Source organism: Sceloporus occidentalis, unplaced genomic scaffold, assembly GCF_023333645.1.
Source record: "Sceloporus occidentalis isolate IW3139 unplaced genomic scaffold, rSceOcc1.0.p SCAF_56, whole genome shotgun sequence".
NCBI classification, from domain to species: domain Eukaryota; kingdom Metazoa; phylum Chordata; class Lepidosauria; order Squamata; family Phrynosomatidae; genus Sceloporus; species Sceloporus occidentalis.
This window is the reverse complement of record NW_028317036.1, coordinates 5,756,280-5,768,373: the sequence shown is the minus strand read 5'-3', so window position 1 is coordinate 5,768,373 and position 12,094 is coordinate 5,756,280. Positions and strand designations below refer to the sequence as shown.

Below are 12,094 nucleotides of genomic sequence, written 5' to 3'. Positions count from 1 at the left end.
GTCTGTGGAATATTGTTTGCTAACATTATTTATTCATATAAAAGTACCTAACTGAAATACTAATGGCACATTGCATGCCCAATATCTAGAAATGGATGAGCGTTTGAAAACATTTGCGGTCAGATAAAAGAAATGTAATGTTCTATGTGCATAGATTTATTACGAATTATGTAGGTTCGTGTCTTGCCTTTGTTCTTTTATATATTGTTTATACGCTACCTGCTGGTTCTAATAGAATCCAATTTTGAAAGGATTGTCTTTTTTACATTTTGTAAACTTCATTGGTATTGCTGTTGGGACATTATTAACCATTTAATCAACGTGGTCGATTCGAGTTTTTTTATGCCACTGCATATGATTGATATGTTATAATACCAGCATACAGATTCAGGGGCTTACCTGGCACCCATGCGATGTGTGTTTAGCTTTGTATGTCTTCACACATATGAGTTTTGTCTACTTGTGTCACAATACCTTTGTGTCACGGATACATTTCTCATGGCTATGATTTAAGCAATGTTTTTTTACGGATTGCTTTGCAAATTTATTAGTATACATACACAAGGGGAAGTTGGTGACTTTCAGCCCATAATTTCTATTATGTTACTGTATGATCATTTTTTTTCCCTTGCCAATTGAAATAAATTTGAGCTATTTCTGCACATGCGCAGAGGGGGTCTCATTAAATCCCACCCAAACACATCTGGGGGGGGGGTGCATTTGGACAACAGAATCTCCCCATGCATTTGCAAAGGGAACCACAGAAAAATTGGATTACAGGGCATTAAAGTGCATATGATGGCTGGAGACTGCTTTGTTAGTGGCAAATATGTTCTCCATAGTTTTTTTTTTTATTTTTTTACATAATTAAAAACTTTTTGTGTTTTTTTTTTTATTTCTTATTCTACCCCCATCCCTCACACACTACAAACCAATAACTATTACTAGGCGAAGACAACCATTATCATATGTACAGAGACTCGGCATGCCAAGCTTGTTGACAGTGGTTGCCTGGTAACCGCACATTCTCAAGAGATGCCGGTGCAGTAACCTCTTGAATGTGGAATCTGCGAAACCGCACACGTGTAAGACAAACGTGTATTGGGCTTCCCAGTTAAAGGGTAGAGGAAAAATAGATTCTCATCATATATAAATGGCTGGTATAATCAACTATCCTCTCCCTACCATCACAGGCCTGTGCTGGCCTTTTAAAACAAACAAAAAACACACTAAATTTACAGTCACAGTTGGTCAATGGTGCCATTCTTTGTATTGTAAGAACTGTAGCCCAAACCATTTGTAGAAATTAAGCTATGTTGCGTCATTAAGATTTTTTTTATTTTTTTTTAGGGAACCTTTGTCATATGACACAAAAGGCACTGGGCGTTGCCATAGTAACTGAAAGACAGCTTCTGTGTTTCTATGTGATTAGTGGAAAGAATAAATGGCAGAATGTGCTATAGAGAACGAAACAGACGTTTTGCCTTGTGGGGCACCAGGCAAAGGTTCACAAAATAACATCGGCTATACAGTGTACACACAGTCAAACTTCTCCAAAAAACTCGACATTTCCCGAAATATTTAATTAATGTGAACCAAGTAATACGTAATAGAAATTACCGGATTCAACATTTCTGTTAAGAATTCTAAATCAATAACAAGCTCATTGTTTTAAAGACTGGTTTACAAATCACATTTTCGTACAAATGTAGAAATATATAGCATTTTAGTTTCAACTAGGGATATACCATAAACGCATATTTCATGAAAGCACTTTGATCTCTGAGAGTTTTTCATAAATAATCCCTTATGCACGTTGAAACGCTGTGCCGAATATCCAGATAAAAGTGCTATATTTAGCCGTTTCGTAATTGCTGTATTATGTTTGCCGCGCAGTGAAATCCCCGCCACCAAATGTTGGAGACATTACGTAACTGACATTCCCTCTATTGGAAACCGCATTAATGCTTTTTGATCACACAATCCCAGAAAAAAAAGCCAGCGCTAATCTACAAAATAAATAAATAACAGTGGGTTTGTTAAACCCTTTTAAGAAGATTGTTGACCTAGTGCTGCCTTTGGACGCAAATCAAATCACTGTTTGATGCTGGCTGTCATTGTGAGCTAGAATTACCGTGTTGCAGGTAAACGCTCACGCGTGTTTTGAAAGAAATCGCATTTGCCCGCGACCGATTAAAATCCATTTTCTATTTATCGTTTAACTCTTTGCGTTCCAGAGTTGTGGCAATGCAAAGCAGGCACCCTCATATAGCCTGTCGGTATACAAATGCCTTATTAAACTGCCTTCTGCTGTTGCTGCGCAGGTGGAGGTATGGCCCAGACCATTTTATGCAAAGAAAATGCAAATATCACTTAAATTAGTCAGCGTAAAGGAGCAGGCCATATTTATCTAATATTGAGCAAATATACACTGACACTATCTGATTAAGCATTTGCGTTTGGATTCTTTTATGTAGGAATACGAGTCATAGGTTATTTTTTGGCATCATCAAGTCACATAGGCGTTATTCTCTATAGCAAGGAATCGTATCATTCCATCTTTCTCTCTGTGTGTGTATGTGTGTGTGTGTGTGTATATGTGTATGTATATATATATATATATATATATATATATATATATATATATATATACACAGTACATATATGTTCATACATGGACTGTTCTGTTCATCACATCTGGACACGATATTGTAATATAACAAATAATTTGGACTTCTGTAGCCATCGTTTTCATTAATTGCTTATTCCCAACACACCATATTGTGAAGTGACAGCACATTACACTATATGATCGTAATTCTCTGCAGCTTGAAGTGTTACTTCAAATGTACTGTGCATCAAACCGTACGGATAAAATGGAATTTCAGGACTGCCGTAGAGTCTCAGTAGTTGTGACCTGAGGTTAAGCGCTGTGTGTGTGATATCATACTGTATACCAGTGCTGCATGCTGGGTACATGTTCCACTTCCCTTTCAGCGATGACATATCTTAAAGAGACAATACTCAGATGTCTTCAGGTGACCCACTTTAACCATTATAAAGTATTGTGTTTGGAATCAAGAAGAAAACAGTCTGTTTCCATGTGATAGACCGGGAATCAAAGTATCCCTATTGTCACATTAGTGTCGAGCATATTCTTTGGCCACTTGGTACATATGATTGCCTTACAATGAAAGAAGTCCGTTTGATAAGAACCATGCCTTATGCTTTTTAAACTCACAGAATCAAATTTCAGTATGTTTAAGTTTGATAACCGTTTAATTAGTGATTATAAAAGGAGCCTGGACGTGTTTCTTGAAAGCAATAATATTACAAGTTATGGATATTAGATTAATAGGGACAGAACGTTGATCCAGGGATTTATTCTGATTGCCATATTTGGAGTCGGGAAGGAATTTTCCCCCTGGTATGGGGCAATTGGCGTCTGCTTCATAAGGGTTTTTTGCCTTCCTCTGGATCAACACAGTAGGGACACAATATGTATATAGGTTGAACTTGATGGACTTTGGTCTTTTTTCAACCTTATGAACTATGTTACTATGTTACTATGTTACTATAATGTGTTCCACTTTTATTCACACCCTTTAAAATGGCTCAAAAACATGGGCAACGGGTATTTGCATAGAGCGAGAATGAGTACCACTTGAATGGAAACGTTACAATTTCACTACAAGTGCAGTAGAGTAGTCAACTGTGGCAAATTTTAATTACGTTATATAAATTCAACAGCTGCAGGATGCGGCCATCTTGGAATTTTCACCCACATAGTTGGACTCTGGGAATGCAATAAACTTTTTTAAATATATAAACAAGGAGCTGCTTATGTAGTGACCGAGAGAGGGTGAGAAAAGTAAAAGTTAAAGTTAAAGGCTGGGGGGGGGGGCATTTGTTTGCCACTGCAAATTATTTTATTTAAATTATTATTATGATTTTTGATAACTTTTCTTTAAACTGCTTGATGCAGGTGGTAAATTTTAGTTCCCATGGGAACACCTAGATATTTATGTGGGCTGGAAATTAATATTCACTTATGTGCTTGCCCTACGTGTGTCATCTGGTTTGAAAAAAAAAATAATGAATATTGAGATAGCCTTGCTTCTGGAGCCTTACTTCGGTGAGATTTATTGTTTTCTTGACAGAAGTTTTTCGCATAAACGTTGGGTAAAGATCTGTCTTCTAATCATTTTTAATGTTTTTTAGCTATTTATTGAGTTGGGTTGAGGGAAGACAGTCTTATATTGGTTGCAGCATCTGGCTTTACTATTATTAGTTGTTATTTTTTATTATTGTCCCTTCTCATGCTATTTTCATGTGAATTACATTGGGGAAAGACCACAAGGAAATGTTATGTTTATTGGGAGCATTTTTTTATCTGGAGAAATTGTCATATAAGGTGTCTTCTTAGATGGTCCCATTTGTCTTCATGTCCTACCATAACCAACTCAGGGGTTGAGTAACCTCATCGACTCCCTATTTACTGTGGCGGCTGGTGTCACAGGTAATAAGCATTCAACAGAATCACAATGCCCAGCCCTGAATTGCCAAAGTTGTCTTCCACAATTGAACTACCGCTACATAAACCTATAACCATTCAGTTCAGAGGGCAAGGAAACAAAATGGGGAGAAGAAAGAGTCTATAAAATTAATTCCAGCCTTATGATATAGAAGAGAAAATTTTAGCTACCGTGTTTCCCCGATAGTAAGACACCCCCGATTGTAAGACGTATCGGGAGTTTCAGAGGGGTCAGCTAATATAAGCCGTACCCCGAAAGTAAGACATATGTCTTACTTTCGGGGAAACACGGGGGATTTGCCTACGGCCTACGGCCGCATTAACGCAGGGCATAAGGGGCGCCTGCCCCTTAGGCCCGCCGCACCTGCGACCGGGTCCGCCACTCTAAGGGGCCGGGAAGTCCCCACCAAGGCCGGCCTTACGTGTCTGCGGCCGCACAGGATTTAAATTAAAACATCGGGGGGTTTTTTTAACTTTATTTAACATCCTCCATGTTAAATAAAGTTAAAAAAAACTTTATTTAACATGGAGGATGTTAAATAAAGTTTTTTTAACTTTATTTAACATGGAGGATGTTAAATAAAGTTGAAAAAAAACCCCGATGTTTTTATTTAAACCCTGTGCGGCCGCAGACCCCTAAGGCCGGCCCCTTAGAGCAGGGCCGACCTTTGGGGTGTGCGACCGCACAGGGCGCCACACTCCAGGGGGTGCCAACCTGCGGCACCCGGCACCCCTCCAGAGACGGACAGTAATGTCCGCCGCTGGAGGAGCAGGCTCGCAAGGGAGCGGTATCGGAGGTCTTTAACAGACCTCCGGCTCCCTTGAGTGATTTTAAGCCGGGTTCAACCCGGCTTAAAATCACTCAAGGGAGCCGGAGGTCTGTTAATGACCTCCGATACCGCTCCCTTGTGATCTGCGCGGCAACAGCTGTTGTGCGCCGGGGTTTCTTGTCAGATCCCGGCGCACAACACTGAAGCCGCGCCCACCGCTGTCCGTGCCCTCTGACCCGGAAGGAGACAAGAACTGAAGAAGAGGAGCGAAGAGGAGGAAAAGAAGCTGAAAGAAGAAAGGAAAGGTAGGAAAGCATTAAATTCGACAATTTTTTCCCAATATAAGACATACCCCGAAAGTAAGACATAGTGGGGCTTTTAGGGATAAAAAGAAAGTAAGACGCTGTCTTACTTTCGGGGAAACACGGTATACACATGATGAGTCCTACGACACTCGCATTACATGCCTAGTTTTTCCTTCCCTGTTATTCCGTCCTTCCAAATATTCACTTTTTAAGTCTCCCATTCATTCTTTTAGGCTAACACGGCTTTCCACAGCGTTGGAGAAATGAATTTAGTAGAATGGATGAATAGGAACCCATGGGAAATCAAACACTTTTTTGTTTTCAGTACTGGAAATTTGAATTGATACTATGCTTCAGAATGTCATTTATTCTTACATTTTTTTCTTCTAAACCAGTGATTAGATTTCCCTTGGATAATATTCTCGTTGTAGCTCTCAATTCTTCCTCTAAGCAATTGAATCAGGTGTAATATTCACTTTACTAGCCCATACTTCCCCCCAGCTACAATGTACTTAACCTATTCCATGCCAGGTAATAGACATCACTTTGGATTCTCATTGTGTAGCTTGCCCCGGGTATATTGTTGCAAGGAAAAGATCCCTTCTAGGCACGCGTTGTTTAAAGAGCCACAAATGCCAACCTATAAGCGTCATCGTGCTCAGAAGAGAGAGTTCCTATCTTTTTACGCATTTTTATATTGTATGTATATCATTAAATTTTGAAATAACGGTCACTGACGGCTCAGCATTCATTCTTCATACTTCCATCAGATGCTTCACCTTTACACGTACGAGGCATTCATGTATAAACGGAGATTTGCACGCACATTCGAACCACAAAGTAAGAGGATGAGCTGCCGATTGGCAGACTTTATTCTTGAAATCAGAGAAATCGTGCTGAATTCCCTCTGTGTCAAATGTTCTGCGCTATTGAAGCTTTCAATGTATCATTTTAAATGTTTTTTTTTTTAATATACTTGGTGAATAAGTAGCTATATCTCAAAAGCAGTTTCTGAAATGGAAAGCAAAATGTCAGTAGGTTAGTAATCTATTCTTTCAGATTATGAATAGCTGGTGATCAGCATGCATGGCGGCAGGAGACGGATCAATAAGAGCTGATGATAATTAAGCAATATTATAAAAAAATGCATTCTTAATAAGGACCTTCTACAGCTGAAACTGCTGGAAATGCAACATTTTGTTGTTTTTAAAGCTTGCCTGCCTTGGAAAAAGATAGCTAACAAATATATTCAGTATTCCGGAAGCTTGCCGGAGACTTGGGGTTGTGATTGTACTTCACGCATTTTGAAGGGTCGGACTTAGAGACCCTTTCTTGCAAGAAGGACTGACCTTGCCCTGCGTAATGTATAGTTCATGATTACTTAAAGGTTTTTATCACCCATGGAGCTATCCATTATACAAGGCATATTAATCTGTAAACATTTCACAAGTTTATTTAGTGTGGAACTATAAAATGTAGGATTTAAGGAAATTTACTGAGCTGTTTTGATATCTGCAATTAGTATAGAAGTTAAAAATAATATACACAGTGCACACAAAGCAATATTTACAACCTTCCAAAATATGTGTAACATTACTTCTTTCATAATTGACCTAAATTAGAAGCCCTGTGTTTTTATTGATGCCAATTTACTATAGGCTATGTTAGTGTATATTTCATGGCACCAATATGCACAGTGTCCACAAACAACATCAAAGTGTTCTATATCACTATTGTGTCTTCATTATTAAAGGCCGCCATATAAATCTTGGTTACTTGTTTTTCTTGATACCGTATGTGGATGTAAGTATTTCGTACAAAGCAATTGATTTTAAAGTGTCATTTTTATTTATTTATTTTTTAAATGGAAAAAACAAACAAAAGAACATTTTAATTAAGTGAAGGACCCTGCTTGTATATGTTCTTCTGTGTTCTTTATTGATACTGGAAAGGACATATTTAGGCCATATGGAAAAGCCATTGTTCTTTCCACGCAAGGCATAGCACTTTAGCCAGTTTGCTTGTTCATACCGTGTCCTTTGGTGTTGCATAAAGGCAGGAAGGTCAAGTTAATATATGCTAGTCCAGGGGTGTCCAACCTGCGGCCCTCCAGCTGGTGCAGGACTACATCTCCCATACTCATCAGCCAGCCCCTTAGCTGAAAGAGCATTATGGGAGATGTAGTCCTGCAGCAGCTGGAGGGCCCTGGTTGGACACCCCTGAACTAGTCCATCCCCGCACAATTTATGTAAATATAATGCTTTTTATTTTGCTGGGTACCTGTTTCTCTAAGTCTATCTGGCATAAACTTTACAGCAATGGCAAGGGTTTTATGACATCAATTCAAAATAATGCATTTATAATGTCCATGCTGTACCATCATGTTTGTATTTAAAATAAGCACAGCACCTGAAGGCACATTATTCTTTACCGGGTTTGTTTGTTACATTCCAGCGTCGGAATTTCATGTCAGAGACCCCGGTACACGTCTCCGTGTTAATCAACGTCACGCCTTACATCTGCCACTCAGAATATTATTCCGCGCGGCTTGTCCTGTGCTGCGTGTTATCTGACAGCAATAGCATTATGCCTTGTAAAATGTATCTGACTGAAGACTCAGAAATGACCTTTATCATCGGAGTCATGGGAAATTAAATAAAATCAACAGCCTGCAAAAAAAATATCTATATTCAGCACAAGATACAAGGGAGATACAATAGATAGATGGATAGATAGATATCTAGATTGTAAGCTTGTTTGATCCGGGCCCTCCTCACCTGTTGTCTCTGTAAGTCTAATTACTATGTTATATACTACTTGTTATGTCCTGTCTGCCCATTTTACAGCGCTACGGAATATGATGGCACTATATAAAACGATAATAATAAATAGATATGAATAATGCCGTTAGAGAATATATATATATGTATATATACCAGGCCCGGACTGGCCATCGGGCAAACCGGGCGTTTACCCGGTGGGCCGGGCCGCGGCAGGGCCGGATTGACTTAGGGGCTGCGGCCGCAGACCCCTAAGGCCGGCCCTGGTGGGGGCTTCCCGGCCCCTTAGAGTGGCGGACCCGGTCGCAGTTGCGGCGGGCTTAAGGGGAAGGTGCCCCTTATGCCCTGCGTTAATGCGGCCGTAGAGGCCGCATAGGCCCAGTCAGTCCAGTCCTGCCGCGGGCCCGGCCGCAGTTGCTGCTTGTTCCGGCAACAAGGGAAGTAGGGTGAGGGAGGGGGGTGCAGTGAGAAGGGGCAGAGGGGGGTTAGATAGTGAGAAATGGGGAGAGGGGATAGATAGTGAGAGGGGGTACATAGTGAAAAGGGGTACATAGTGAAAAGGGGGAACATAGTGAGAAGGGGCAGATAAGATGGGGAGAGGGGGTAGTGTGAATGCATATGAGAATGAATGAATAAATGTGTGGATGAATTGTGTGAATGCGTATGACAATTAATGAATTCATGTGTGGATGAATTGCTTGAATAATTTGTGTATGAGTAAATGAGTAAATGCAAAGATGGTACATGAAGGGTGGGCTTTAACAATAAATAAATAAATAAATAAATATAAATGGGCTGCTCGGGCTTAAATGCCCGGGCCTATTTTTTGTCCCAGTCCGGGCCTGATATATACTATGCCTTTCAATAGAAATCATGTACTTGATGTAACAGGTGGTGTTCCCTGCTATGCCATATTCTAACGTTGTACATCTGTCGCTATTTTGCTTTGTCGTTTTTTTCAGGGGTTTGAGTTGTAAGTTTTCTGTTAATATATTAACTTATGTTTATGAACATGAGCTGTGTTTTTCTAAATCTCTCTTGAAAATGAAACATTGCTTTTTGCGTTAGTATAGCTGATCGTTAAAATGAATGACACATTTTTTACATTTAGTTTTGATGTTCAGGGGGGCCTTGCTGACAGATTTGTACTATTTATTATACTTTAACAGACAGCGATTTATATTAGTTTAACACCCTCAGGACAAAATTATGTTTCATTCCCCAAAACCATTTTTGCCATGTTTTTTTTTTTATTCTCCTCGTTTTAAATGACACATAATGTTATATTTATTATTTTATCAATATATGAAAATGAACGGGGCTAAGATTGTGAAAAATAAAGACATGATCATTTTTTGGAATTCTGCTTAGGATTTCGTTTGCAGGATAGGTATTGGAACAAAGATATTTAAAGCAACATTCACGTATAGTAATACTCTACGTTAATAATTTGTATGTACTCTTAATTTGGGGCAGTGAAGTATATATATATATATATATATATATATATATTGCAGTAATGCTGACAAGGGAGTTCAGTCTGTTAACACTGGATATGCTTTTATATTATAAAGGTTGTTTTTGACATCTTTTTATGGATGTTATAGCACATACATACTATGACGGGTATCCAACCTGCATCCCTCCAGCTGCTGCAGGACTACATCTCCCATACTCCTCAGCCATCCCCTTATCTGAAAGAGCATTATGGGAGATGTAGTCCTGCAGCAGCTGGAGGGCAGCAGGTTGGACAGCCCTGTTGACGTTTTTACATATTTCCTTTATTATAGCTCTTCTTGAATCGCAGCCTGAAATGCCTTAAAGCCGATGTCTCCTCTTCCGCTTTATGCCAAGGTTCATTTTCATTGCAGATGAGTGCAGCACATTAATGGTTTGACTCACTATGTGCTTATCTAGTTGCTAAATTAATGAATGGAAATCTGCATAATAATGTAACTAAATGTATTCTGCGTCGGGTCCAGTGATGCCACCTACAGCTCTGTTATCGCTAACAATAGTAATTACCTGGCTCAGGAGCAGCGATTCATTTAATCCACTGGAATAGCTCTCATTCTAAAATTGCAAAAAATATTTGCTACTTGTTTTTCGTAATACCGCATTGGGATGTACAGATTGTTTAAGCAAATATATATCTTATAAAGCAGTTGGTTTTAAAGAAATATTTAAAAAAAATATGAAACTTTTTCACAGGACGGAATAAATAACTGCTTTTACACCACCATTAAGATTGCTAAGAAACAGACTGGGATCGACACCAATGGCAAACTATGAATGGAGTGCCTTTCTCCTGCACGTTATCTTGTGAAAATAAAAGAAACCAAGTTGTGGCTTCCCTCAACAGATCAGGGCCCTAGGCAGTCGCCTAGATCACCTATATGGAAATGCCAGCGCTGTGTAGACACAGAAATGTCCTGATTTCTGGATTATGACTGGATGACATAAGCGTAGAAATGCATTATTTTTCTTATTTTGTTTGTGTTAAACATACGGTGAATAAAATGACACTTTCCTGTTTTTCAGAAACGCGCAAGAGGCCAGATTCTCTTGGATAGAGTGTGTGAACATTTAAACCTTTTGGAAAAAGACTACTTTGGACTGACCTACAAAGACTCTGAAAGTCAAAAGGTAAATCCTGTGCCCGATATCCAGCGGTAAAATGTTGTGCAAAATACCACCGCTGATCTCTAAGTCAAATGTGCGCCTTCGATTAAAAAAAACCCACAATCTTAAGGCTAGATAATAAAAATGACATTTAATGCGACTGTATAATGGAAAAACATACAATGCAGTATACAGTAACGTAGGTTATCATTGACAAGTTTTATTACCTTTTGTTCCAAAAAACTTCCTGGAGGCTGCCATTGGCATCAGTTCTGTGATATTTTAGGTGATTTTCCCCGCTCAAAAACCACACCAAGCTGATTCTTTATGGCAATGCTAATGTAACCTGTTCCCTTACAGACTTGCATTGGTCATAAAGTCTGGCTGGGTTATTAAGACTGAACCATTCTATTGTTTACCACAATCAGGATGATGATGGTGTTTGTCAAGTAGATTAGGGTAAAATATGCAGCTGTCTGAAAGCATTAAATTATGCTAAAACAAGAACTTAAAAAACAGCACAATAATTTTGAAAACTTTTTTTTAAGTTGATTCTAGCAATAAAAAAGGTGGACGTTTTCCTTGAAATGTTGGCTTTGGGTTGCTGTCTTGAAAAATTGTCGGAGACTAGTTGGAAATGATTTAGCTCCAAAGAAGCACATAAAAAAAAGTGTAATACACTTAATTGTGGCTTGACTTATTCAACAAGGAATTGCTGCAACTGTGCATGTTTTTAATAATGTATGGCATTTCCCCCCCCAAAGGATGGACTTAATGCAGCTGGGCTGAAATAATGGGAGCTGTCAAATCAATTATTATTGTTTGTCTGGATTCACTATATGGGATGAAAAAACAAAGCCTGCAATCAATAAAAAGTTGTGGGTCAAATTTCTAAAAGTAGAGCAATTACCATAGAAACCAGTGGAACATACCTGCAGATTGCTCCAGAGCTTTTTTTATACAAAGATGGTTCAACAATCAGTGAAAACATATATTTTTATCTTGATCCCCTCCATCATTTGTGTAGGAGATTCCCTCAACTGCATCTCCTACACAACAATGCACATGCAATACGTATACTCG

The 12,094-nt window shown here is 39.0% G+C and overlaps 1 protein-coding gene across 1 annotated transcript in view; it reads left to right on the top strand.

Moving 5' to 3' along the window:
• The window catches only part of LOC149287864 (band 4.1-like protein 3), a 57,219-nt gene that overhangs the window by 6,701 nt on the left and 38,424 nt on the right, over positions 1 to 12,094 (top strand). The window contains exon 3 of the mRNA XM_089492453.1: positions 10,931 to 11,035. Coding sequence (XP_089348579.1) covers positions 10,931 to 11,035 — 105 coding nt within the window. The remainder of the gene's footprint in view (positions 1 to 10,930; positions 11,036 to 12,094) is intronic.